The sequence below is a fragment of the Rosa rugosa genome, chromosome 3 (assembly GCF_958449725.1).
Source record: "Rosa rugosa chromosome 3, drRosRugo1.1, whole genome shotgun sequence".
NCBI lineage: Eukaryota > Viridiplantae > Streptophyta > Magnoliopsida > Rosales > Rosaceae > Rosa > Rosa rugosa.
The window spans coordinates 5,445,037-5,472,112 of record NC_084822.1 but is presented as its reverse complement, the minus strand read 5'-3'; the positions used below and the strand labels follow the sequence as shown (position 1 = coordinate 5,472,112).

At 39.0% G+C, this 27,076-nt stretch overlaps 3 protein-coding genes and 2 long non-coding RNA genes across 7 annotated transcripts in view; 2 read left to right on the top strand and 3 right to left on the bottom strand.

Annotated features, from left to right (window-relative positions):
• The window catches only part of LOC133739947 (serine carboxypeptidase-like 18), a 52,446-nt gene extending 51,942 nt beyond the window's left edge, over positions 1 to 504 (bottom strand). Inside the window, exons 1-2 of one of the 3 annotated variants that reach the window (XM_062167771.1) lie at positions 286 to 504; positions 40 to 185 (exon numbers count right to left, since the gene is read on the bottom strand). In XM_062167771.1, coding sequence (XP_062023755.1) covers positions 40 to 185; positions 286 to 404 — 265 coding nt within the window. In that variant the 5' untranslated portion in view covers positions 405 to 504. The remainder of the gene's footprint in view (positions 1 to 39; positions 186 to 285) is intronic. The other 2 variants (XM_062167772.1, XM_062167770.1) reach the window with 2 other exon arrangements.
• Positions 505 to 896: 392 nt separating this feature from the next.
• Positions 897 to 16,905, bottom strand: LOC133737081 (serine carboxypeptidase-like 18). The gene is made up of 14 exons (XM_062164708.1): positions 16,793 to 16,905; positions 16,543 to 16,691; positions 16,168 to 16,244; positions 15,836 to 15,961; positions 15,436 to 15,538; positions 15,203 to 15,240; positions 14,998 to 15,099; positions 14,709 to 14,795; positions 14,458 to 14,616; positions 1,816 to 1,887; positions 1,599 to 1,723; positions 1,357 to 1,470; positions 1,217 to 1,271; positions 897 to 1,124 (listed from the first exon to the last, which is right to left on the bottom strand). Exons 1-14 carry the CDS (start codon positions 16,903 to 16,905, stop codon positions 1,041 to 1,043), a joined length of 1,404 nt encoding a protein of 467 aa, XP_062020692.1. The 3' UTR covers positions 897 to 1,040.
• LOC133738980 (uncharacterized) lies at positions 6,567 to 8,702 on the top strand. The gene is made up of 3 exons (XR_009860386.1): positions 6,567 to 6,852; positions 7,526 to 7,601; positions 8,549 to 8,702. It is a non-coding gene; the product is annotated as an uncharacterized LOC133738980 (long non-coding RNA).
• Positions 16,906 to 17,865: 960 nt separating the features above from the next.
• LOC133738981 (uncharacterized) lies at positions 17,866 to 19,518 on the bottom strand. The gene is made up of 2 exons (XR_009860387.1): positions 19,382 to 19,518; positions 17,866 to 18,857 (listed from the first exon to the last, which is right to left on the bottom strand). It is a non-coding gene; the product is annotated as an uncharacterized LOC133738981 (long non-coding RNA).
• LOC133738979 (uncharacterized) lies at positions 17,887 to 20,292 on the top strand. Its single transcript, XM_062166685.1, has 3 exons — positions 17,887 to 18,556; positions 19,384 to 19,582; positions 19,697 to 20,292. Exons 1-3 carry the CDS (start codon positions 18,554 to 18,556, stop codon positions 19,891 to 19,893), a joined length of 399 nt encoding a protein of 132 aa, XP_062022669.1. The 5' UTR covers positions 17,887 to 18,553; the 3' UTR covers positions 19,894 to 20,292.
• The last annotated feature ends 6,784 nt before the right edge of the window (positions 20,293 to 27,076 follow it).

Here is a 27,076-nt window from a genome sequence, read left to right as displayed (position 1 = left end):
CCGTTACAAAAAGATGTTGAAGTAAAGAAAATTACGCACCAATTTCATATGCGAGGGCAGAAAAACCAGAACAGCCAGGACCTCCGCTGAGCCAAAGCATAAGCGGGGCATTCTCCGGAGTTCCTTCAGACTCAATGAAGTAGTAGAATAGTTGCACGTTGTCAGAGTCTCCAACTCCGATGTACCTTAAGAAGTAGAATTAAAAGACATGATTCATTAATTTTCATCAGTTCATCAATGTGTGTGTGTATATATGTAAATTAGTAGCATGTTCAGAGTACGAACCCAGTTTCCAGTCTGAATGGAAGGTCACCGGGAAAGCCGGGTAAGCTGGTGATGTTGAACCTGGAAGCAGCGATGCGAAAGAGGAGGACTAGAACAAGTGCTTGTAGCAATGCAGTCATGATGCACCTGCTGGCTGAGCTAAAAGGTGTTTTGATTGTTTGGTCGTCGTCCTTTGGTTTATTTCCTTGGGGACCTAAATATCAACAGACCACAACCTTATTTTTCTTAATGATTTTTTTATGCATGTGATTGATATCGAGCTGAAGGATATATCAACAGGTCTTAACTAATGGTCAACCCAATGGTCAGCCCAATTACTTACAAGAAGTGAAGAAGAGATATTAACCTCCATTTGATCACTGTGGACGATCGGCGTATTAGATATTGCCCAGTTAGAAGAATACACGACACAAGCAGTTCTTAGAATCTTTTTGCATTTTGGGGTTGTCCTTTCGATTTTTCTTAAGCACTACAATCGGAGGGAATATAATGGGGCTTAGCTCGAATTTGGACGTAATTCGTATTGTATAACTTGGTAATTAGCATGATCTTGAGTTATATTTTCAGTGGGTGTTAGGAATTGTCACTGCTTAATCTGAACGAATTATTATTTGTGGCGAACAAACAAAAACAGAGGAAAGAGTTTACCAACCCAACATTGTTTAATGCACCGCAGGGTAAATCATTAATATTCTTGTTAATTTTAAGAATTAACATTTATTTGTGCTTTTTGAAGATAAATTACTCCAAAAGAACTATAGAGGGTAGTATGCGAACCATCTACTGATCATAGCAAAACATTCTTTGGGTTTGTACTCTGGAGCTGTGTGACCGGCACCCTGCACGAAGAGAAATTTTAAATTCCTAATCAACTTCTGCTAAATAAATTATAGCATGTTCAGTAATGAAGTTAAGTCATGATGGTTCTTGCCTTTATGGTTGTATATGTCAACTCATATTTTCCCAATGTATACTTTGTTTTGTAGCTGAATGGACAAAAAACAAAAATAGTAACTACGAGATAGTTATAACTCAATTCTGCAAAGAAAATGAGGTAGAAATTACACCAACCCCGCAACTTGTGCATTGACGAACCAAGGTTTCCATTGACTGTCGAGAGTCAAGTTCAGAGATTCTATCCAAGCAACAGTACCCACATATGGAATAGCCATATCATGATCACCACTGTTAATGTACAGATGAATATTGTGCTTAGAATAAAATGTGATCCGTAGAAGTCCCAGGACATCTATTGTACGTATTGATCTTATGAGATTTTGCTAAAATATATATAAATCAGAATATGTGTTTACCTGTATATCAGAACTCTATAGCCTTTTCTTGCGAGGTTCTGATGATAACCAACACTAGAAGAAACATCTTTCACATATGAATCACTTAAGCTCCAATTGCATCTAACCCATTCCTTGATGCTTCCCTGCTTGTTATTTTGAATTACAATTATTAAGCAGAAATATTAAGTACTGTGAATCAAGATCTTAATGCAATTAAAATTAACGAATGAAGTACCTTTTCTACATGAAGAGCAGATTGAACAGTTTTATCATTTGCCCAAGTAAATGAAGAAAAATAATTATAAGCCTGTACAGCGAAGAAAGATATGTTCAGTTACGATTAGTAAATAAAGATTACTCCCGACTTTTTTGGTATATATGCTTGTAGCTAGAAAGGCCAAAACGTTTGGCAAAATTAGTTCAGAGTGCTTTCTAGGTTTAGAATAATGCTGTACTGAGTACTTCCAAATGCTTTTTCGCTATGAAAACAGATGAAATTCTAAATTTCTTTTTGAAAGGATGAAATTCTAAATTTCTAATAAAGGCATTTTGTGTTTTGAGATGAGCTACAGTACCGGGGGATTGGTAAATTCTAAATTCTAAATTTTTTGTTTTAAATTTAACAAATTAATTGGTTAACAGGTTACCCATTTAAATTTTGACACATGACAATTTTGAAAAAAAATATATATATATACCGCTTTAACAACACATTTGTTGCTTTGTTTTTTTTTTTTTTTTTTGATGAATATAATATCATGAGAGGTTCTAGTTGGACCTCCAAATTTGATATTTGGACCTCTCATACTTATTAAACCTCCAATTCACTTTTTTGAATACTTAAATAACTAAGTAGACCTCCTTAATTTTACCAAAACACCCTTGAACAATTAAATATGTATCTTCAACAATTTGTTGTTTTTTTTTTCTTATCTCTATCAATTCAATCATGAAGAATTGTGTGAGTAAGCTGCCTATATTTTTGGTGTACTTTCAGTGACGAAACCAAAAAGTGATTCTTGGAGGATACGAACAAGTAGACAATTACAAAGATTTTTCTATTAATCCAGATCATAGTTTTTTTTGTTTGTTTTGCAATATGGATGATTTTAGAAAAGACTTTAATTGGTTCTCAAAAACATAATATATATACATCGATTAAATCTAATTAAAAGCTTGGATCTTAATTAGTAATAACTACACCAAGATATTCAATAAATTTAGTTTAAGGAAATTTCAAATTCAAATTGTTTTTAATTTATTTTTGTATTAAATGATGAGGCTATGAATAGAAATTAATTATCTTTACTTAATTGTTTTAGGTAAATTATGAAGTTATGTAGGTAATATAAGAAGGGCTAAATATTGTTTAGTCCCTGAACTTTTACCGAAAAAACACTTCAGTCCCTTGCCTTTTAATTTGACACGTTTACTCCTTGTTCTTTCAGTTTTACACCTAACAGGTCCATTCCGTCAATTTGTGCTGTTAAATGGCTGACGTGGCTAATCCTTTTATGCCAACTCAGTTTGATAAGACTCAGTTTAAGATTAAATACCTATTATAGCCCTGAGAGGTCTCAAACAGGTAAAAAAAAAAAAAATGAAAACCAGTTCGCTCAGTCCACTAGAGCACTTCAACTTCTCCACCACCACCTCATCCATCTCCTTCCTCCCTCAATTCTCCTCCTCCAACAAACTCAGAAGCATCCAAACCACCACCCCATGCATCCGAAAACCCTAAAAACAAAAAAATCCCAACTCAACCTATTCGTCACCGAGAACAAGATCAAAGCTGGAGAGGCGTAGAGGTGCTTGCAGTGGAACACGAGGCCGGAATCGACCTGATTCGCCATAATCTCTAAAAACCCTCAATTCAAAACTTTCAGAGCGAGAGTGAGAGAGAGGGATCTGGTCTAGGGCGGTACGAATCTCTTGGCAGTAGAACCGATCTGGATGGATGAACGATGGCTGTGGATCACTTAATAAAATCACTTGAGTTGTTGACGAACCCATCAGATGGGGTTAGTAAGTAACTTCTCATTTCATGGTGCTTGGGGTTCTAGATGTTCCAATATATGTTTGAGTAGCATGTAAATCTCGCTGGATAGTGGATATATTCACAAAAATGTTACTGTTAATCGTGATGCCATTGTATTCCTTGCACCTTGAATTTCTTTATTAGAAATATGAGAGATGAACTTGTATGTGGATATTAATGGAGCTTGGTTTTCATTGATTTCGTATGATTCAAGCTGGACCTTTATCCATTTGAGCCACTTGGGATTACAGTTTTAGCTTTCAGTTCTTCCTCGCAAATATATGGCCTATAGGTTTTAGTAATATTTGAGTGATTCACATTATGTTTGTTGTGAGACAAGCTATGGTACTGTGGTGTTTATCATACACTCATTTTATATCTATTTGAACAAAAATTACAATTATTTGAATCAAAATTACAACATTGAGAACAAAGTTATCATATTCATTTACACTATTTACATATAATTAAACAAAAATTACAACATTGACAACAAATTTGTTCAAAAACTTGTAACAAGGTCGTATGTGGTGTAATAATATGACTCAACATTACTACTCTGACAACAAATTTGTTGTCACATTTATAAATGCGTGTATGAGATATGGGTATGTATTATAGAATTTTTAGTTTGTTGTGTGTCATGTATTGAAGTTTATTATATCATAACAAGGCCAAATCATCTTGTTTTTTGAGTGAATGCAAAATCATTTCGCTGTTTTTAATTTTTTATGGGTCAATGTCAATTGCCAAGTCCCTCCCTTGTTTCTACAGGGTGTAGTCCTGCTGAAGAGATTAAATGTCGTATTAAAAGTTATGACTAATTTTATTGGGTGTTTGGCCGAGCTAGAGAAGAGATTAATTTGTTGCTTGAGGCCGGGTTGAGGATCGAGGCGGGTATGAGGTTTGATCTGGTGGAGGAAGGATTGGTGCGAATCAGAAGAAGAAAAAGAAGAAAAAATAATAATAAAAACAATTAAAAAAATTTAAAGAAAGAGAAAGTCAGGGCTATATTCTTAAAATTGGGAGTTAACGGCACATTTTAACGGAATGTAACGGAATGAACCTATTGGGTCTAAAATTGAAAGAACAAAGAGTAAACGTGTCACATTAAAAGGCGAGGAACTGAATTGTTTTTTTCGGTAAAAGTTCAGGGACTAAATAATATTTAGCCCATATAAGAAATTTTGAAAAAAAATCGATGTTATATTAATAGGGGAGGTAAGAAGAGTATTTTTTTTTTCTCTTTGTCCTTATTTGTCTTTTCATATGAGTTGACAAAATCTATTAATAATTTAAAAAGATAGAGGTCCAAATATCAAATTTGGAGGTCCAACTAGAAGACATGTATATTAGATGTTGTCTTATACCAAAATCATAAATGGCACAAGCTGCCAAGCAAAAGATAGGTAACCCTCATTGTTAACAAATGTGCTCCATTATTGAGCCTAAAAACAAGAAAACAAATCCTCACTACCTACCTCCCTTTGTAGTAACCTAGTCGCCTATAGACCTCAATTGGTATACAATTAGAGGAATTAAGATGCAAGTAGTAAAAGACCATACTTCTAGTGATAGGCAAGAAGACTAAGGAAACTTAAAGCTTCCCTTTGCTCTTGTCTTTAGGGCTAGCCCAGTACCAGTAACTGCAAGGTAAGTGAGTCACAAAGTAGCAACATTCGGCCTGCAAAGTAGCAACATTCGGCCTGCCCGACTTCTTCTTCAACGTCAGTAGAGTGACATCAGTATCATCTTCCACAGACCTAGAGCTTCAGCCTGCAAAGTAGGAAGCTTATCTCCCAATATAGTCTTGAATTTCTTAGGGGTAGGGCTGCAACCATTATTGCGCACTCTCTTCTTGGAAAGCAAAGCCTCCAACTGCATGGATTGCACCGTATCTGCTTGACCCTGCAGACCAAGTTCGCACCCTCTTCATTCTGTACCTGCTCCACATCCTGCTCCTCAACAAATTCCAAAGCATCCCTCTTTTCTGCAACTGTTGCAAAATCAGTGCTAGATCTCACCAACCTCCTAACAGTTGACCTCTTCTTCTTCGGAATAGAGGAGGAAGCCGTGAAAGAATCGCGGCGATTCTGTGCCGTGAAGGAGAAGAAGCCTCCCGAAGTCAAGGGGCTTGAAAATTTTAGAACCCTAGATGCCGAAACAGAAGCTTTAGGCTCCTCACACTTCACTCCAGCATGTGTGGTCATGCCACATTGAGGGCACCTCCCTTTCAAGTGCTCAAACTAGAACTGCAATATTGGTCCCACACAAACATCTAAGAAGAATTTACGCTCAAGCAACACTGGTTTGGTAACGTCATGGGAAAAACATAATCGGATCAAACTGTAATAACCGGTTTTTCTTTTAACCAAAACAGTTGGTGGCAAACACCTTTGTTAAAAGGAAGGGTGTTCCTTGATTCAAGGCCGGTGTCTTAATCATCATTCATGATTATGCATAATTGAATAATCATTCAATCATACCAGACAACTCTCTCTCACTCTCTCTGTCTCACGTCCGAAAACCATCCAAGAAACAGAGCAATCTTCATCAACTCATCTCTCCCTCCACCGACCACCAATCAAGACCAGACCAGTTCCTATAGTTCCACCTCGTTCTTGCGCAGCTACCAGTGGCAACCTTGCACCGCAACACGGCCGGCAGTGGCGGCGGAGGACACGGTTCCGTTTTGAGCTCGATTTGGTTCTATCTCGATATCTTGAGCTACAGGCCGCCAATTCTCTTGATTCTTGTCTCATTGGATTCGCCTCAACTTTCTGAACAAGCACCAAGAAGGACCAGACCTGGGTAGAACGATTTCACGTTCATCGGAGCTCGACTGGTTTAGATCGACAAACAACCCTTCGATCCGTGTATCTCGAGTTACAGACCACCTATTTATGTGATTCTTGGCTTAGTGAGTTCGTCTTGAAGTTCTAAACAACTCTCCAGAAGGAATCGAAGCGTTTCGTTGAAGTTTTTACGTCGAAACTCAAGCTCGCCGGATTCTGGAATTTTTCCGACCACCGAAGCTTTCGATCGGTATATCTCGAGCTACAGACCATATTTTTCTGTGATTCTTGAACCAATGAGTTCACCTTGAGTTTCTTAACAACTCTCTAGAAGGGATCGAAGCCTGAAATTGAAGTTTTGACGTCGAAATCAAGCCTTGCCGGATTCTGCAAATTTCGCCGGATTCTGGAAATTTTCCGGCCACCTCGACTGTTTTAGGTAATTTCAACCACTTCCGGTCATTTTCAGCTTACATGGTAGTTATGAAAGTTGTTAAGCATGATGAGAGGAAGAGGAGCAGCCCGGCCCCGACATCATTGGCGGTGGTCGGCGGCGGCTCTGCCACTAATTCCGGCGGCCCTTTCCGGCCACCTCCGGGGGTCAAAAATATAGTTTCTGTGCATTTTTAGATTCTATATTTCAATACGATCATCTTGATATATTATATGCAATTTTTGGATATCGTATGATTAAGTTATGAATTTTTAAGTTTCGATCGATTTCGATCGTTAGATTTGTGATATGTGAAGTTAGGACCGTCAGATGGACTTGTAGTTTTGATATGATGATCTTATGACTGTCCCAGTGACTTTGTGTGATCATGGGCGAAGATCCGACCGTTGGATCTTTGTATAAATGCAAAACAGTGATTAGGGAGGCGATTCGTGAGAATCCGTCCGTCGGATTTTCGTATAAATTTGTGAAGATGTTAGTAAGGACGATTCAGGAAGATCTGACCGTTGGATCTTCGTGATGATTTTTGGGGGGTGATCCTAAAGGCGATCCGTGAGGATCCGACCGTTGGATCATCATTTAATTTCGATCCGACCGTTGGATTGTCGTTTGAGTATGTTTTTGAGCTATTGGCTAAGTTAAGGTCATGTGTGATTAGGTGATTGACGGTCTCCCTTGGGTGAACGATTTCGGTGTGTATTGTGTTGAATTGAAGACGCAGCGGGAATATCGAGGTGAGTAAATCGCACATGGTTCATTCACGAACCGAAATTCGGTGATTTTATTTAATTGGGAAATTGTGGAAATTGTTTTATGAAAATAAATATTGTTTTAAATTATATGGACTTGATCGCTACGGTCCATAGGTAAGTAAAATGTATTTAAACTAAAAAAATGAATTTCTAGATTTTATTGCATGTGAACTATAGTTGGTATTAGTGGTCACTCTTGTGTGGGTGACTACGTATATATATATTTACGTGGAATATATATTGGATGGTGTGACATCGGGTGAAGTATTGATGTGATTTACTGAGTTATATTTTGAGCATTACCCTTTGGAATATGTGATTTATCTTAGATGTTGTGTTGTCTATGATAATGGGTAATTGAGTAAAGTGCGATAGTTGAGTCGTTGAGATGAATTAAATGAGGAGTCGAGTGAATTGAGGAAAGCAGTCATTCGTAAGGTGAACCTTGGCCCAGGTGACACTTTACGATACAGTTAGAGCTCTAGTCTGTCTGCCATCATACTGCTTGGGGGATAAACGAGTTATCATATGCCCTTGGGTATGACATGACATACTGAATGGGATGATTAATATAATTAATCATAAGCCTGTAAGTATGATATACTGAATGGGGTGATTAATATAATTAATCATAAGCCTGTAAGTATAATATACTGCATGGGATGATTTATATAAATAAATCATAAGCCTGTGAGTATATATTGAGTAAGAAGTTGTTTATTTTTGAGTAGTCATGATGAGATGTGAGTTGATTGATGCTTGAAGTGACGTTGTACACTTCAATTCTTATGCAAAACAAAATTAAAATGTGCTTGAGTTGATTGTGTTACTTTAAATCGTGCAATCCTTTCATTTACTCATACGAGCTTTGCAAAAAGCTTACCGGGTTTGTATTGTTGCAATCCCGGTACACTATTCAAACGGTGTAGCGGGTAATCCTGCAGGTCAGGAGAATCAGGGCGGTGATCGAGCGGGTTAGAGTATTTGTTATAGTTTTACAGCATTTGTAATAGTGAGGTGAGTTAAGCTCATTGAGCCTTACAATTTGATTTGGTGAGAGTGTGTTGTAATAATTAACTTGAGGATTTGACTTATTGTAATATTGAGAGGTGTGAAGTGTGGTTGTTTGTGAGAAAAAAATTCAGAACGTTAATTGTAATTGTTATTATTCATGTTTCGGATTTGAATTGATTATTCAAAATTCGGGGCGTGACACAAACCCTTCTAGAATTCGTTCTAGTTGTAGCCCAGAAAACCACCCAACGGATTGCCAATAAGGGTGAAGTTTTCCGGTTCTTCATATAGGGGAAGGATCCCAGAAACCCTAACCCATAAACGGATATGTTTGAGTGGGATTTCATGGAGCGGTTTGATGTCGTCGTACTCCTCAAGACAGATAGGAGCACGGTCAAAGCACCAAACCCCGCTCCGCCAAACCTTGCTGCAATCACGAACAGATTCGAACGAGAACAAGAAAGGATTTCCAGCCCGCTCTTGAACCCTGAAACCCTTGTCCACCATCCAGGTACGAAGGAAGTAAGCCTTGAAGGCCGCAGGGTCAACTGGAGGGCGGGTCAGAGGCTTCCCAATTAGAAAAGATTCGGAAGACTGGAGAACAAGGCTGCCACCAGTTCTCCCTAGATCAGGAGCACTCCCTCTGCAAACGCAAGTGAGGCAGCAAAGCTAGCAGTGACAGCATTAATAGAGGCCATGTACGTGGCTGAGTGAAGGTTGAGGGTGAGAGACGAAAAGAAGAAAGCTAGGAAAAGAGGAGGCGAAGCCGCCGTAGAGAGCTAGGTTGAGAGAGAAAAAATCTATCCTAGTTTTTTTTTTTTTTTAGCTCAAAAAATGTTGGTTTACAACACATTTGTTGTTATATAAGTAACATCGCTCAAACCACATAATGGAGGTCGTAAATATATTAATTACGCCAAATAGAACTAAAACAAATATGAAATTTATTACAGTGCATGTCGTCATTTGTCCTTATTTATCGTAATATGTGTTGTCAGATATGTAATTGTCTTATCAATGTAGGACATTATACTAGATAATACCCAAATTACTAAGCGAGAACTCTATTACGTGAATGAGGACACATGCACTATTTGGTCTAAAGTATGAAGACTTACCACTTGGACAACACATTTGTTGTCAATTTTGTAAAATGATTTATAAGCCTGTATGTGGTTCTAGATGAAGTAATTACCATAGATAGGACATTTATTACAATATTTTTCATCATTTGTCTTTATATATATCGTTATATGCGTTGTGAGACATGTAATTATCTTATCAATGATTACAAAGATAATAATCAATTACACAATCGAGCACTGTATTACATGAAAAAGGACACATGCTCCATTCAATTGGTCTAAAATTTGAAGATTTACCACTTGGACAACACATTTGTTGTCAGCTTTGTAAAATGATTTATAAACCTGTAAATGTGGTCCTAATGGAATAACTACCACAAATTGGACATTTATTACAACATTTTTCATCATTTGTACTTATATATCATAACATGCGTTGTCAGAGATGTAATTATCTTATCAATGAAAGACATTTCACAAGATAATACCTCAATTATACAATCGAGAATCTCATTACATCAGTGATGACACATGCTCTATTTGTTCTACAAATGAAGGTTTACGGCTAGAACAACACATTGATTGTAACAATTGTAAATTGGTTCATAAACTTGCAAATATGGTCGTAGGTAGAATAAGTACTTGAATAGAATTAAATTTCCACATCTACAAGGCAACGTATTGTCATGCCAAATAAGTAATTATTTTATTTCATGATAAATTACTCAAAATAGACCTCAGTTATAATTGGTTAAGGAAAGTATTAGTAATGTAGTTAACTAGTAATAAAAGACTCTTTAATTTTTTTCCTTTTTAGAGAAAAAGATTCTATAATTAATTACTAATGATTTGGCTAGGGGTAAACCCATTATCCAATTTTTAAATAGGGTCCTTGACCCAAAGTACCAAAATTGGACAAAATTATCTCACTTATCCCACCAACAGATTTTTATTCCCACTTACCCAGTTTATAATTAAATGACAATTTTTCCCTTCGTATAATAAGAAATTGCATCCACACCACTCTTTCCTCTCTCTCCACGCAGCCGGTTTCTAGGGGTGGGTAGTTTGTACCGAAAATGCGGTTACCGACCCAAATCGCACCGAACAAAAACGGTGTTGTTTTACGGTCATACCGCACCCAACCGCATAAAAGCGAATTTATATTATTTATTATTTCTCCATTGATGGAACTGTCGGTTTGTAATATATAAGAAATCCATTTTTGTTTATGTTTTCAGTTTGAAATAAGTTGATATGTCTGCTTGATAATTGATAAATATATATATGTGTGTGTGTGTGTGGGGGGGGGGGGGGGGGGGGGGGGTGGTTTGTTAAGTGTTCAAATATGGTCTTTCTGCTAGTTGCTTGATATTTGGGTGACATTTGCCGATTTGTGTGGACTCTAAATGCATTGAAAATTTGTTTATGCCTTATTGAAATTGTTATGTAAAAATAAGCCTGACTTTGGGCCTCCTTTCTAGTTGAAATAAATAAATCAGTCCACACCGAAACCGACCCGCACCGCACCGAAAAATGATGTAACCGAAATAATCAATTCAACCCTTTTGTAATGCGGTTGCGGTTTGATATATAGCCCAACTGAAAAAAAAAAAAAAAAAAAAAACGGTTTGTTTGCGATTTGGGCCTCAAACTGAGCCGAGTCGAACCGAGTCGAACCGCACCGTGCCCACCCCTACCGGTTTCTCTTTCTCTCTCCCCGATCTCCACCTCTTGCGCGACCCTAAACCCGAACTTCGGCATCACAAATCCTTGCCAGACTGCTTCCCAGATCCTCCAGCATCACATCTCCAACACCAGCAAAAGAGGTTACTGACGACTGTGTCGACGAATAGCTCGACACCGAATGCTTGAACTAGACTCAACGAATAACTCAAGAGAGATTCCAAATCGAGTTCCATCTTCTCGACACTTCCAATTCCGATCGACAAGGCCCAGCCCCGATGACGACGGCGCCGACGAATAGCTCGACGCCGAATGCTTGAACTAGACTCGGCCGAATAACTCAAGAGAGATTCCAAATCGAGTTCCATCTCCTCGACGCCTCCAATTCCGATCGACAAGGCCCAGCCCCGATTCCGAACCCAACAGCTCCAATTTCGGTCAGCTCCACGATGGAGGCTCCGATTGCGAATGTTCCTTGATCTCAGAGCAGTATCCGGAAACCACCTGGTCCATTACGTTGTTTTGGGTAGACGCGCGAAGCTTTGCAGATGGATGCCTAGATTGGAGAGGATCAGAATTTACAGGTGGTGGTGAGAAGATCGGCGGCGGAGTCGTTGGGGTTGTCGTTCACGTCTCACGGTTGAACTCCTTGAACTCTGATTGGGTGCCCAGAGCTTTTCTCTGGGTGCCCAAATCAATTTCTTTGTTTCATTTTTATTTTTTTGGGCAAAAGGCCCAGAAGGAAAGAAAAATGAAAGAAAAAAAAAAGTTCTATTGGGGCAATAGAGGTCTGTTAAAGGTCTATTGGGGGGCAATAGACGTTTTGAATTGATGTAATCTCCTCGTTTTTTTTCTTTAATCAAAGTTTTATTTGTCTAGATTTAGGGAGATTAGTTCATATTCCGGCGACTGAAAGTTCTATTGGGGGGCAATAGATGTTTTGAATTGATGTAATCTCCTCGTTTTTTTTTTCTTTAATCAAAGTTTATTTGTCTAAATTTTGAGAGATTAGTTCTCATTCTGGCGATTGAAAGTTCTATTGGGGGACAATAGACGTCTATTGGGGGCCAATAGAGATTTATTGCCCCTTTATTGGGGGCAATAAACCTTTTCGACGACCTATGTGATCTCTGACGACCTCTTTGGGGACCTCCGGTGAGGTTTTCAAAGAAGTCCGGTAGGTAGCGGCTAGTGACCGGATTCCGATGACCGGTGGCTGGAATCCGGCGAAAGGTGACCGAATTCTGGCAACCGGTGACTGGAATCCGGAGGCCGGTAACGGGACTCAGGCGAACTCTCCTATGGCTTCTCTCTCTCTCTCTCTCTATGTAACAAAGGGGTGATGGTAAAATAGTCTTCAAAAAAAAAAATTGGGTATTAGGAAAAACCTTATTAGAGTCTTCATGGGTAAAGGGGAATTAAAAAAACTTAATGGGGTAAGTGGGAAAAAAATCTCTAGAATTAGGGTAAATGGACAAAAACCCTTTTATAAATATTCCAGACCATTGGATGTATTATCAATCAAACGGTCTAAAACCTATTTTTTTGAATTTGCCCAATATCCTACTTTAGAATTGGCCGGGTTCTTGACCCAATGCCCAAATTTGGGCCAATATACTCCTACCTACTCCACTAAGAGTTTTTGAATCTCACTTACCCAATTTAACATTTAATGACAGTTTTGCCCTATTAATTGAACTGAAACTACACTCCTCATCGATCTCTCTCCTCCCAGACTCTCTCTCTCTCTCCCCCCCCCTTGTTGGAGCACCGGAGCACTGGAGTCCGAGTCACGGCGGTGAAGACTTCACTGCAGAAGTCATGTGGCCCGGCGAGTCGATGACGGTGACAGAACCTTTCCGGCGGCTTTTGGGCCATCTTGGCTCTATTTCTCGATGGGTTTTGGTTTTCTGATACACGGCTTTATTTCGGATTCAGAGAGCATGCACGGTCCTCCGCGACCACGGCGGAGGTGACGCCGGTTTTTCTTTGTCTACTCTCTGGGAGAAGCTTCCCTCCGCTGCCGTCATCAGAGGTCAGGTGCATAGTTTTCTCCTCTTTCTCTCTCTCTGCACACACTCACATTCTCAGTTTGTTTTGCTTCTTTTTTTTTTTTTTTTTGGGCGAAGCTAGTGTTAGAGCTGTGCTTGGTTTTGAATTTGCAGAGTTCCAACAAGTTGTCGGTGTTGGAAAGCATTGTCAGCCGCGATTTTCTTTCGAGAGGATCAATGCGATTTTGCGCTATTGAGAAAGAAAGTGGAATAGTAAATGGTCAATTGTATATCAAACTAAAAGTCAATTGAGTCAAACTAAGGCACTGAGCAATTTTAAATTTGTTGTTAGATGGCTAGGCTTTACTTTGTGATTAGAATAATGAAGGTGTATAAAGGCACAGAGTAAGGGTTGGATTAGTTTTAATTTATATCAGTGGCTTTATTTTCTGTTACAAGTAGGTAATGATGAAGCTTTTTGATGTTGCTCCCCAATAAAACTTATTATTGCCCCCCAATAAACCTATTATTGCCCCCCAATAAAAAGATTGCCCCCCAATAACTTTTTATTGGGGGGCAAGAAAATGTTTATTAGGGGGCAATAACAAGTTTATTGGGGGGCAATAATAGGTTTATTGGGTATTATTGAGGAGCAATAACAAGTTTATTGTGGGATAATAAAATCAGACCCCGGCCACCGGATTTCACCGGATTCCGGCCGCCGATCTCCGGAATCCGGCGGCCGGCTACTAGAGTCCGGCTAAGTCTCTCTCTCTAAGTGACAAAGGGAGAGAGGGCAAAATTAAAATAAATAAAAAATAACTTAATTGGGTATTAGGGCAAAAAATATATAATTTGTTGGGTAAGTGGGCAATCTTATAAGATATTTGGGTAAATGGGGTTAGTGTAGCTCAAATTTGGGTAAATGAACATTTTCCTTTTAGAATTTTGCTTGTGCTTCTAGCAAAACAAAACAAAAATATATTTACAGAAGCAATCCCAAACAAACCGGGCCTGAGCGCCAAAGTGAAGAGAGAGAGAGAGAGAGAGAGAGAGATGTACCCGACACCATGGCCTAGAAACTTGAGGAAACTGAAGAAGGGAATGTACAAGCTCCTTATTACTGAAATCGCGAGGATCCCACTCTCTCCCTATCGGTATTGGGGATTTGATAGTACATTCAGGTTCCAATATATGTGGAAGGCTTATGCCTTGGATGCACTGCTTATTCAACTTGAAAATCAGTATATATAACATAATGATACACTACTTTAAAGTTTAATTACAAATTACATGCAGCTCTTTACACTCACCTCGTTGACAAGTTCAAGATCGTAAACACATAATGCGTTGTTTGGATCCACATTTACATACTCCCCTCTGCAATTACTTTTGATTGACTAGATAGTTAAGAAAATTACAACCATATTTCAGAGACATTGGCAAGCAAGAAAATTACATGCAAATACGCATAACTTAGAGTAAACTCCTTGTCAAATTTGATATTATGTCACAATAGACGATCTGAATATCAAGACTATCCTATGACAACATGAAACCTAATTAGTGAGAATAAACAAAATCGGAGGGTATTTTGATCACCTGGTATAGTTCATGTGATATAAGAGCTTTTAGGTAAGCAAACAGTACTTGGGAATTCTGGTCTCTTTCTTCATCTGTGACTGGGTTGCCAAGCACATATCCCTGTGCCGAATACATACAAAAAATAAATATAGGATACCATTCTGTTAATGACCCAAGAGAGAGATGATATACTCAAAAACTAAGGGCCGGCAAGAACATGTACTTGGAGATTCATTACTGGCTCAACTCCATCTCTATTACCTGCATGATGGAAGAAGAACAATTAATAATGAACCTAAACATGCAACTAGTTTACCCTATAAAATTAGATTACCCTACAAATCCACTTGGTACTGAGATTGAATTAAAGTTGCATGATTGTAATGATCCCTTCTCTCAATTTATATATATTGGTGGCTGAAGCTGACGACAAAAGTTTGATTGTAAGAGGATTACCATCAGATACTTCTTGAACGATTATCGGAAGAACTATGCCTGCATAAGAATCTCCAGCAATATAGAGTGGATTAGAGAGGAACCTGGGATGATCCACTAGCCACTGCACCACAATATAGCAAATCATTACAATGCAGCTAGTTTTGCATCAACCTCCAACTATGTGCGATAGACGGGCTTTTAGATTACAGGTCCTTGACTTTTCTATTGTTTTGTAAGTGATTTGATGATTAGGTTGCACGAAACTACCAAGCAGAATTAGTTAGAACTATCCTCATTCGATCAAAAACCAAAATCCTCATTGTTATAATTAACCTAAAACATTTGAAAACTAGGGATTAATATCTACATTATTGTATGCAAGAGCTCATTAGCAAAAGAAGTGTGTTGAGTCCCTCACCTTTCTAAGAAACTGATATGTTTGTGCAGCTGATAGTGTGTCATTCAGAATGGGGTATCTTTCCCAACTTTTTGCATATGAGAACCCTGTCCCCACAGGGGCATCTATAAATATTATGTTGGCAACCTGCAAGCGATTCGGGTTATTTAGTTCTCGATCGACCCGAGGTCTCTACAACTTATTAACAGAATGGTATCCTATATTTAGTCTCGCCTCTTGCCACTATATGATTGCTTCCTAGGTAGTGCCAGCCGCACAGACAAAAACACAAACACGCACACGCACAAGCACAAGCACACTTGGAACGAAATACAATTTGAGAAGTCTCCTACCTTTGTCCATGAGTATGGATTCAACTTGAGTTGTGGCTTGTTGTCAAAGGGATCTGCATAGTCAAATGATAGTGGACCTACAACAAATTGTCGGGTACCGTAAATATCAAACCCTTTGCTCTTCCCCCAACCCCCAACCCCCCACCACCACCCCTCTTTTTAGTATCCCCACCCAGCCACTCCAGCCAAAAACCCCCATTCACCCACTTCACTTTCAACTAACAAATAATTCTTGTAAGGATCAAGTCCAATCAATTAATTGACCTACACAAATCTAGTGAAGTACATTAATTTAAACTCTAAACTTGCTATGTACTTATCCACGATGACCGAATTGAAAAAAAGAAATGTTGAAGGGCAGAAAAGTATGTGCACCAATATTCTCGTATACAATGGCAGAAAAACCAGAACAGCCAGGACCACCGGTGAGCCAAAGCACAAGAGGATCATCCTCTGGAGTTCCTTCGGACTCAATGAAGTAATAGAATAGTTGCACATCGTCCAAGTTTCCAACTCCAATGTACCTTCATTAATAAAAGCCATGATTGATATTAATTTTCATCGGTTCTTCCATGTATATAAGCAACTACGTACAAGAAATGAATAGTATGTTGAAAGTACAAACCCCGTTTCAAGTTTGAATGGAAGGTCACCGGGAAAGCCGGGTAAGGTGGTGATGTTGGACCTGGAAGAAACAATATGAAAAAGGAGGACTAGAACAAGGGCTTGTAGCAACATGGTCATGAAGACACCTGTAGCTGGAAAATTGTTTTGATTGTTTGATTAATGCTAGAAAAGCTGTTCTAATTACAATTAGTTGTAGTACTTAATAGTTAATCATAAATTATATGCAGCACATTGTCCGTTTTTGCTTGATCTAATTTTCAACTCACGCGTGCTTGATCTAATTTTCAACTCACGTCCACGTGCTCAGATTAAGGTAGACCACTATCCCAGTAGGTTAAACGTCGTCATGGTTATTTTGTGGACCAGAAGTTTATTTTCTCTGAAATCTGAGCTGAGATCTAAACAGATCCAACTACTTGTCAGCCAAGTACTGGAGATAGTTAAAACTCAAGAAGGAAATCCAGATTCACTGGTCGGCAGTGGCGATGGCGCTGGTGCGAATTTTGGGAGGTTCAGACTGCTGCGGTTGTTGCCCGCAGTGGATGAGAAGGTGCTGAATGTCCTGGTGATGGCGGCAGCGATTGGCTTACTAAGGTGCTAGGGTTTTTTAGTGGACTACGATTTTTTAGTGGGCTAGGGCGCTTAAATTTGCTCTCTTGAATTTGGCTAGGGCTTGGGTCTCTTTGGGCCTGAGGTTATCCTAATCTAATTGGCTGTCTTAGTTTATTGGCCTACAGAGATTGACATATATTGTCTTTTCTAATTAGAATCTGTATGAGTGAGTCGGGTTATTGGTCCCCAGCGAGCACGGTTCGGCGGACACCCGTTGGTCCCCAACGGACACCTTTCTGCAAAAAAACAAAAAAAAAAAAAAAGTTGAGTGACCCATACGTATCGAAAGAGTAATATGAGATAAAAAGACATTTTCGATTTTAGCCAATCTATCGGGACTCAGGAGGCTTATTTCAGCGTCACAAACTTTTTTGTTTTCACAGCAAGGACTCTTCATCTTAACAGTTTTTAGATTATGAAAGAATATGAAAATAAATCTTGTTTTTTTATTTGAAAAAAAAAAAAAAAAAAAAACTTTGGGATTGCTAAATAACAGACGAAATAAATATCTTCTTCTTCCGCCGGTCCAGTCTTCAACGCGGTACTCGCTGCTGGTCATCTCCATCTCAATTCGCTAGGACCTTCTTCTTCACCACCGTGCACCCATGATCAACGATCATCTCTCTCATGCTCACAGCCCTTTTCCTCTTCGCTGAAACCTGCGGTCACCTCCCACCACCTGCAATTCTCAATGACCATCTCTCCCATATATCTTCGCTTACTTCTAGCGAAACAGCACCGCTGGCCTCCACCAAGAAATTTACAGTGGTCATCTTGCAGTGATTATCACCTCCCACCGCCGGTCACACCATCACCATGCATCACCTGCACCTGCAATTTCGTCACCATTCCATCCCTGTCCTTTCATCTGAGTGCCCGCTGATTATCTCTTCAGGCTCCAGACGAAAACCCGGCTATCTGCTGATCCAGTCTGCTCGCTAAATCTGTTCGTCAATCCGCTCTCCACACCCAGGATGCCGGAATTATCACCGAGCATGCCGTACATTCATCCTTAATATACCAATTTAAGTGTTGATCTTGTTATATTGTTGCACCGCTCGTGACAAATTTCATGCAAATTCACTCTACATTTCTGGAGATTCTTACACAGGCAAGATTGTTTTCATCATTGTTCAGCGAATGACTAATGGTAATCACTTTTCCACCTCATGGTAGATCATCATTCTAAAAATTCATAAGAGATGAATGAATTAGATTCATTTAATAGTGTGTAAGGAAGGAAAAATTCGTATGAAATCAGCATGTGAAAATACATAGTAGTTTGACGTCGCCTCTAGCAATTTTGTGCAAATATTCCTTTATTTTCTTTTGAAAAAAATTCGTAAGCTCGTATTGCATGCATGATGTCAATGGAGTCATGCCCCTCTCAAGTCCTGGAGTATGAGAACCCAGTACCAGCAGGCGCATCTAAAAGTACTATGTTTGCCCACCTGAAAGTTAAAAAAACCACCATTTTCGATCAATGTACTATTAGAAGCATAATTAAATAACTTAACCATATGTATAATCTGACCATCCATTGCATCCTAGTTTACATGATTATAAATCAAATGGAGTAGACATTCGTGCATTCTTTACTAATTGGTGCTTGTTAGAATACATGAATTTATAGACAGTTCTGGTATTATTTCGGGATGTTCTCTTTATGCTTATTGTAATATGGGGTTCAGGCTCTATGTCCCCCCCCCCCTGTATTCTGCAATTTCATTAATCAAGGCTTGAGGGCAGCCGCACCAGCCCCCTTTCAAAAAATCAAAAATCAAAAATCAAAAATCAAAAATCGAATCCCCAAAAAGAAATCCCATAAACGTTTGTCCACAAGTAACGATTCAGAACAAGTTTTATTGGATCCTCCACTGAATTCGTAAAATTGAAAGATATTGGACCTGCAATTAAAGGGTAAAAAAATAGAATGGCAATCAATTACTCACTTAATTTGTAAATTTCTTTTTACAGAACAAAAGTGAAAAGTCTATGAATGAGCTTGGCCGAAGTGCACAATTGCATGAGCTTTGGCGTATTGCTTTTGTTGGGGTGCTTTGGAGTCTCTGGAGGTTTAGGAACAAAGTGAAATATGATGGTGCTTGTGTTAATGTGACTAGTGCTTTTCAATTGGTTAGTGGGCAGATCATTTCTTCTGGCATGCTTGCCTCAGGTACCATGTTTAACAATGTCCAATAGCTTTGCATTTTAAAGAAGCTTCGGGTCCCTTTTAGGCCTAGACGTGCTCCCCGTATTATTAAAATTAATTGGTGTCCTCCTATAATAGGATGGGTTAAACTTAATATGGATGGTGCTTGGAGGAATGCCTCGGCTCAAGCGGGGTATCGTGGAATTTTTCATGATTTTCGTGGTCATGTAATTGGAGCGTTTCACTGTAATCTGGATATTCCTAGCTCCATTGCTACTGAAGTCATGGCAGTAATCAAAGTCATTGAGTTGGCTTGGGTTTGTGAATGGAAATAATTGTGGTTAGAGGTTGATTCTACTCTAGTTCTTACCAACCTCAAGTCTCCCCATTTAGTGCCTTGGCGACTTCGTGTTTCTTGGTTAAATTGTTTACACTGCATCTCTCAAATGCAATTCCGCTCTTCTCACATTTATCACAAGGGGAACCATGTAGCTAATGTTCTTGCTAATCACATCCTCTCTTCAGATGGTTTGATTTAGTGGGATGTATCTCCTCATTTCGTTCTTTTGTTAGTGCAATAGAGATAATTTGGGTTTGCCCAATTTGCGTTTTCGTTAGTTTGTTGATCATGTATTGTTTGTTTATTTTACTTTTGTGGGGTTCGATTTCTATCACCCTAAACTTGGTGTATCCCATTAATTTTTCTAATAAATAGGTAATCGGGTCTTCCGACCTACGTACATTTCAACGTTAAAAAAAAAAAAAAAAAAAAAAAAAAAAAATCAAGTTTGAATATCTCCTAGCCTACCCTTTGATAAAAAGAAAAGGGATGCATGCAGTCAATTACATATATGAGGCCATAAAATGAAGACCATCGAGGCCCTCCTGTGATTTAAAGCAGTAGAGGATCATTTTCCGGACTCCATTCTAATTCAATGAAGTAGTAGAACAGTTGTTGTTCTTCTGAATTCCCCAACCCGACGTAGTTTTTTTTTTTTTATCCAAAAAGTAAAATTTGTATTAGATGATCCAAATGGTCCACCACAATACAATAGGCCCTGCAAATAAGGTACTTAGGCCCAACAGAAGATAACAAAAGCCTCTAAGAGACTTAACCCAAAAACAAGTTGGGAGCCCATAATTGAAATAAGCAAACCCTAGAGAAAATGCTATCAGCCACCAAGGAGAAAACGTCTCCATCCTCAAAACCGTATTGTCGCCGCTTCCATGTCCTTGCTTGAAGAGAAATAGCCGCCATAGCACCTTCTTGCTTCCTTCAACACCGGTTGGGACACACAGAGGGCTCAAGAATGCCTATGAAACACCAAGTAACTTAGCAGAGTGTGGTTGCAAGAGCAATCGAGCCACTCGCTTTTGAGGAACGAAAAATCCGCCAACGGGCGTAAGTTCGTTTAAGGGTGGTGGAGAACGAAGCAAATCCGGAAGCAATAGTGACCAATTCCATCGAAGAGGATATAGACGGCAGATCTGAGTTGTAGAGGAAGAGATCTAGTGACAAGGGAGCATACCTGGGTTGCATGTGCAGAGAATGGAAGAGGTGGAGATGTGGTGAGGGTGAAGAGGATGAGAGTTATTCTCAATCAATGAGAGGCCCATGAAGATTTGAGTTGTATGGTTTGTGAAGATAGACGTGTAGATAGGTGAGGTAGCTGAAGAAGAGAGATGAACGGGAAAAAGGGTCTTGAGAATAGAGGATGTGTGCAAGGGATGGAGGAGATGGAAGGGGTGGACGGGTTGGTGGTGATGGTGGTGGTGGTGGTGGTGAGGGTTGGGGTAAGGAGACTCTCAAAATGATGGGTATTGGAGAAAATTTCTAGAGAGAAGGTAGACCCTCTCTCTAGAAACTTTCTTTTCGGTCATAACCCGACTTAACTTAGAGCAAATTAATGTAGTTGCAGATACAAAATTAATTGTTTGTTCGAGACAAGACATCTAGCAAAATTAACCCAACGCCAAAACAGTAATACAATTACCCACATTACTTGCATTAATGAGTTAACTAACATGAGAGATGAGTACTAACCCAGTTTCGAGCTTGAAAGGGAGGTTACTGGCAAAACCCGGCAAGTTCTTGATGAATTTCTGCGGTGCGCCGTAGTTGAAAAGCATCAGCCGTAGAAAAAATGCATGCCACAAACACAATAACTAACTAACTAAACATAGATGCAGCTACAGTCAGGGGCGTAACTTTTTTTTTTTTTTAACGAGGATAAATTATTGATTAAAAAATAAATACAGAGAGGGGAAACTATACCAAACCTCTGGACAATATCAACAGAAACGGAAATTATGAAGACCCATTCGGTCCCGATTACAAAAACTATGAATGATAGGCGGAGCCAAATCCCACCAAACTAAACCTGAGGAAGTAGTTCCAAAATTTGCTAGTGCGTCTGCGGATTGATTCCCTTCACGAAATATATGAGTAGAACGAAATTACATTTGAGCAATATGATGCAAACAATTACCCCATTCCACATGAAGTTGCCAAGGTACAAGATGAGGAGATTGAAGAAAATTGAGAACAAGTGTAGAGTCCACTTCCAATCATATGAATTTCCAATTTCGGACCCATGCTAATTCTATTGCTTTAACAACCGCCATGACCTCCACTGCAATAGAACTAGGCATATCCAAATTGGAGCAAAAAGCACCCAAAACAACACCTTTATAGTCCCGAAACAAGCCACCATAACCTGCTTTCCCCAAGTCACTTTTCCATGCTCCATATGTATTTATCTTGATCCAACCAAATAATGGAGAATGCCAATTAACTTCAATGATGCGAGGAGTCTTCCGCTGCCGACAAGGGGCATTAAACCTCTTCAAAATACATAGGTCATGAGTGGTATTATGCATATGACTAGTGGCAATGTGACTAGAAGAACATATATGACCTGAAATCAGCCTACATGCTTTCCCCATGTCAATAGTTTCACCGTCAAACTTGACCTTGTTCCTTGACTGCCATATAAACCATAAAGTGTAAGTGAAGCATGCAAGCCACATTTCTCTCAATTGTGGACTACAACCAGCAACTCACCCACTTTGCATGATATTTAATAGTGAACCATGAAGAATGCGCAATTCAAATTTATGCAACATAAATTGCCAAATAGCACCTGCAAATGAGCATTGAAAAACCAAATGCTCTAATGACTCACTGCTAGTGCGACAAAGAAACAACTAGATGCAAGAGAAATCCCACGCCTTTGCAAAAAATCATCAGAGAGTATGCGACCCCGCAACACCTTCCAGGCCAACAATGATATACGTGAAGGAATGTATTTAGACCAAATTAGCTTACCCCAATCCAATGAAGGAGCTCGGGGGCGTAAAAACTTGAAAGCTTCCTTAGCAGTAAGAGTTCCTGATGCAGAAGGAGACCATATTAACTTATCAGTTGCTTGAGCTTTAATAGATATGGTACCGTGTTCACAATCCCACACAAAGCAGGAAAATGCAGAGTGAGAAGAGGTGGAAGATCTCAGGCACCATCTTTGACATAATCTGCAACCATCCCCTTAATATAATTAGTTGAACCATCTGGAAGACCAAAGAAATTTGATAATGTAAGACCTGCAAAATTGTCATGCCAGAAAGACACACAACTCCCATCACCAATAAGCCATCTTCCGCTCTCTAAAACTTGTGGCCAAAATCTTTTTAATCCTGGCCAAATAGATGAGCTTGCATACGACCGTCTCAAGTTACCATTCCTCCAGAACCGAGCTCTCAAGAAACCACACCCTTCAAATGAGGAGGAGAAAACCTCCCAGCTTTTCTTCAAAAGAAAAGATCTGTTAAATATCAAACGTTGCTTCAATCCTAGTCCACCTTCTTCCAATGGAGAACAACAAGTACGCCATGCTACCAATGGAATACCTCGTTTTTCAACTGAACCTGACCATAAGAAATTCCGACACCAAATCTCCACCCGCCTTAATAAAGATATCGGTCATTCATAAACTTGAAAGCTATATACCAACATGCTAGAAATAACAGATTTAATTAACTGTAACTTTCCAGCCATGGATAGCATAGAGCCCTTCCAACTAGAAAATCTTAGGCGAATCTTATCAATGATGGGCTGAAAATAAGATGTCCGGGGTTTACCGCGAAAAATAGAAACTCCCAAATAGGTAAAGGGTGTCGTGCCCAAAGACATACCCAATGAAGAAATTATTGAGTTCTTTCGCCGGTGCAACTGCTTACTAATAAACACTTGAGACTTTGCTTTATTAATAACTTGGCCAGAATTAAGACCATACTCCTCCAAAAAATTCATAATCACTGCAAGAGTACGCTTATCACCTCGACAAAAGATGATGACATCGTCAGCAAACAATACATGCATGAGATGGAGCTCAAGTGCCTCTTGGAGAAGAAATAAGATGAAGTTGATTAGTGCTCACCAGATGCGTGATACCTCTACTCAAAACTTCTTCTGCCAAACAAAAGAGTAAAGGAGAAAGAGGATCCCCCTGCCTCACCCCTCTTCTACAAGAGAAATAACCCACAGATTTTCCGTTAAGAAGAATAGACAATTTAGCTGAGCTCAGGATTGATCGCACCCAATTCACAAAAACTTTATTAAAACCAAAAGCCTCAAGCACCTTAAACAGAAAATCCCATGACAAAGTATCAAAAGCTTTGGTGATATCGGCTTTTATTGCAACATTACCACCAAAGCATTTATTGTCAAGTAGATTGAAACACTCTGAGGTTGTCAAGATGCAATCTGAAATGTTGCTGAGGAGATATTATTCTTGAGGCAATGGAGCCTTAGTGCAAGAATTTTTGGAATGATCTTAAAGACAAAATTTGATAGTGCAATGGGACGAAATTGCTTGATAGAATTTGCATGCTCCACTTTAGGAAAAAGAATAATCATGCTAGAATTAAATGATGCTGGAAGAGTACCGAACCTGAAAAAATATTGGACACCACAAGTAACATCTCTTCCAACTATGTCCCAACAAGAAACAAAAAAATGGCCTCCAAACCAATCCGGACCTGGCGCACTATCAGGATCCATAGATTTTACCGCAGAGAAAATTTCTTCGGAAGAAGGAACACTAATAATACCGTCATTTTCTTTCGCAGTAACCACCGAGGGAATGACCCGGGAAATAAGACCAGTGTCAATGTTACCAACCTAATTAGCAAACAGGGTTGTATAGTAACTGACTACATGATTCTGAATAGAAATAGGATCCTCGAATACCTGGTTACCATCCCTGAGAAGATGAATTGAAGAATGGGCTTTCCGGATTTTGCACATAGCATGAAAAAAAGTTGTGTTACGATCGCCTTCAGATAGCCATCGTTGCCTAGACTTCTCCCACCAAAACATCTCTTGAAGGCGCATAGATTCTGTCAAATTGGCTTGTATCTCACTTTCCTTTAAAAATTGTACACTAGAACCACCAGATGTAGCAATGTCTTGCTGAAGAGCCTCAAGATCTGCAAGGTTTTTATCAACTTGGCGATGAACATCACCAAAAACCTCCCAATTCCAAGACCTCAGCGCCTTATGCAAAACCCTTGATTTGTGTTGCAAAATTGATAAAGGGCAACCATGGGTTGAAACTGAGCTCCAGAACTTCTTTACAAAACCATGAAAATCCTTATGCTCAAGCCACATTTTCCGGAACCTGAAGAGACTATGACGAACCCCATTAATCTTAGAAAAAGACAAAAGCAAGGGGTTGTGATCAGAAGTGTAACAAGGTAAGGTCCATCAATCAAATTGATCCCAAGTATCCAACCAATCAACATTCGCAAGACTTCTATCTAACCGCAACTCTACATTACCTCTAATGCCTCTTCTCCTTGCCTAAGTGAACTGGGCACCTTTAGTATCAATATGGACTAATTCACAAGTGTCAGACATCACATGGAATTCTTCACATGATCGACGACAAAGAGGAGCACCTCCTTTCTTCTCATGTGCCCCTAAAACGGCATTAAAATCACCAAAGACTAGCCAAGGGCGTAACTAATTCAAGAGGTGGTTGGGCTATAGCCCAACCCAAGTTTCGGTCAAAAATCTCTCAAGTATATCTATAGCACAGTCTTATACCCAGCCAAATCAGGTTACTTCGAGAAAGGAAAAAATTTATGCGTGAATCAGGCTTTGTTTTCCGTCTTCGTCTTCCGTTTTCTTGGTTCTTTATCTGGGTTATTTAGATGGAGCAAAAATGAGTAATTTGTTCTGAAGTTTTAATGTATTGCTGGAAATGAATTATGGTTGAGAAGACATATCAACCCTACTCTTCTATCACTTCCACAATATACACACACTAAATAACCATACTCTTGCTGCACGTTGTTGGGATTGTGATTTCTACGCCCATTTCAATGATACATACTCAACTCCTACACTTGTGTATAGTTGTACTAAAAGAAAATTTGGGCTTCGCCCAAAGAAAGAGATCTAAAAATATAGCCCACCCCATTTTCAGATCCTAGATCTGCCATTGGCTATAGTAGCTGTTCAATGTGTTTTTTGTCTTTTCTATCGATAATATAAGTGATGAACTGTAGCTAAGAGATATAGTAGGTGTTTGACATCACTCACATTCACTTGTTTAACATGTGCTATTTGATAACATTTCTCAGATATCTACAAGGCAAGGACCACAAACTTTTTCCTTCTTTTGTAAAAGATCAAGGACAACAAACTTTGTTTTGTGAAGGAGAGGTTTGCTTTTTCTTGTTACATAGGGCAAAAATTTAAGTCAAAACAAAAAGTAACTTATTTACCAAGTATTTATTAGCTTACACAGTAAAATTTCTATCGACTTATTTGAAATTCAGAGAACTATCATAGTGCTCCAGAAAGTGATGCTTTCGAAATAGTTCGTGATTGTTCTTCTGTAAAGGAAAGCTTTGGAGCTAAATCAGCTAATGACGCATTGATTGTGGATGAAGTGAAGCTCCTTATTATTAATCAATTTACTACAAACTGTGTTTATACCAGATGGAATAAGAACTAGATGGTTTTAAGTAGTAAACAAGGTTTTGTGATTAAACTACTCAAGAATGAAGAGCACAAGAATTTGCTGACGCAGTGTAAACCTCACATTTGAGGAAACTTCACTACGTGGCTTTTAATATAGCCAACACGAGGAACAAATCCAATATGAATCAAATTGTTACAGATCACAAGTCGTGGTATTCAACACAACCACGTTACAAGCAACAATGTTAACTTGTATACAATTTGAATAACCTATACTGCAAACTCAAATCTCTCAAAGTCAGGTAAGCTTTACAAAATCAATCTTTCTCTTTCACCTTGTATCAAGGACACACCGATCTCAAATACGATATGAGAGAAATAATGCAGTGATATGAATAAGTAAATATGAGGGAGAGTTTTTCCAGAAATCAATTTGTGAAGACTATGCAACACACAAGAAAACAAAACACCGAAAAACCCTACTTGCAGAATGTAGTTTGAAAGACCTTTTATAGGGGAGCAAAACTCCC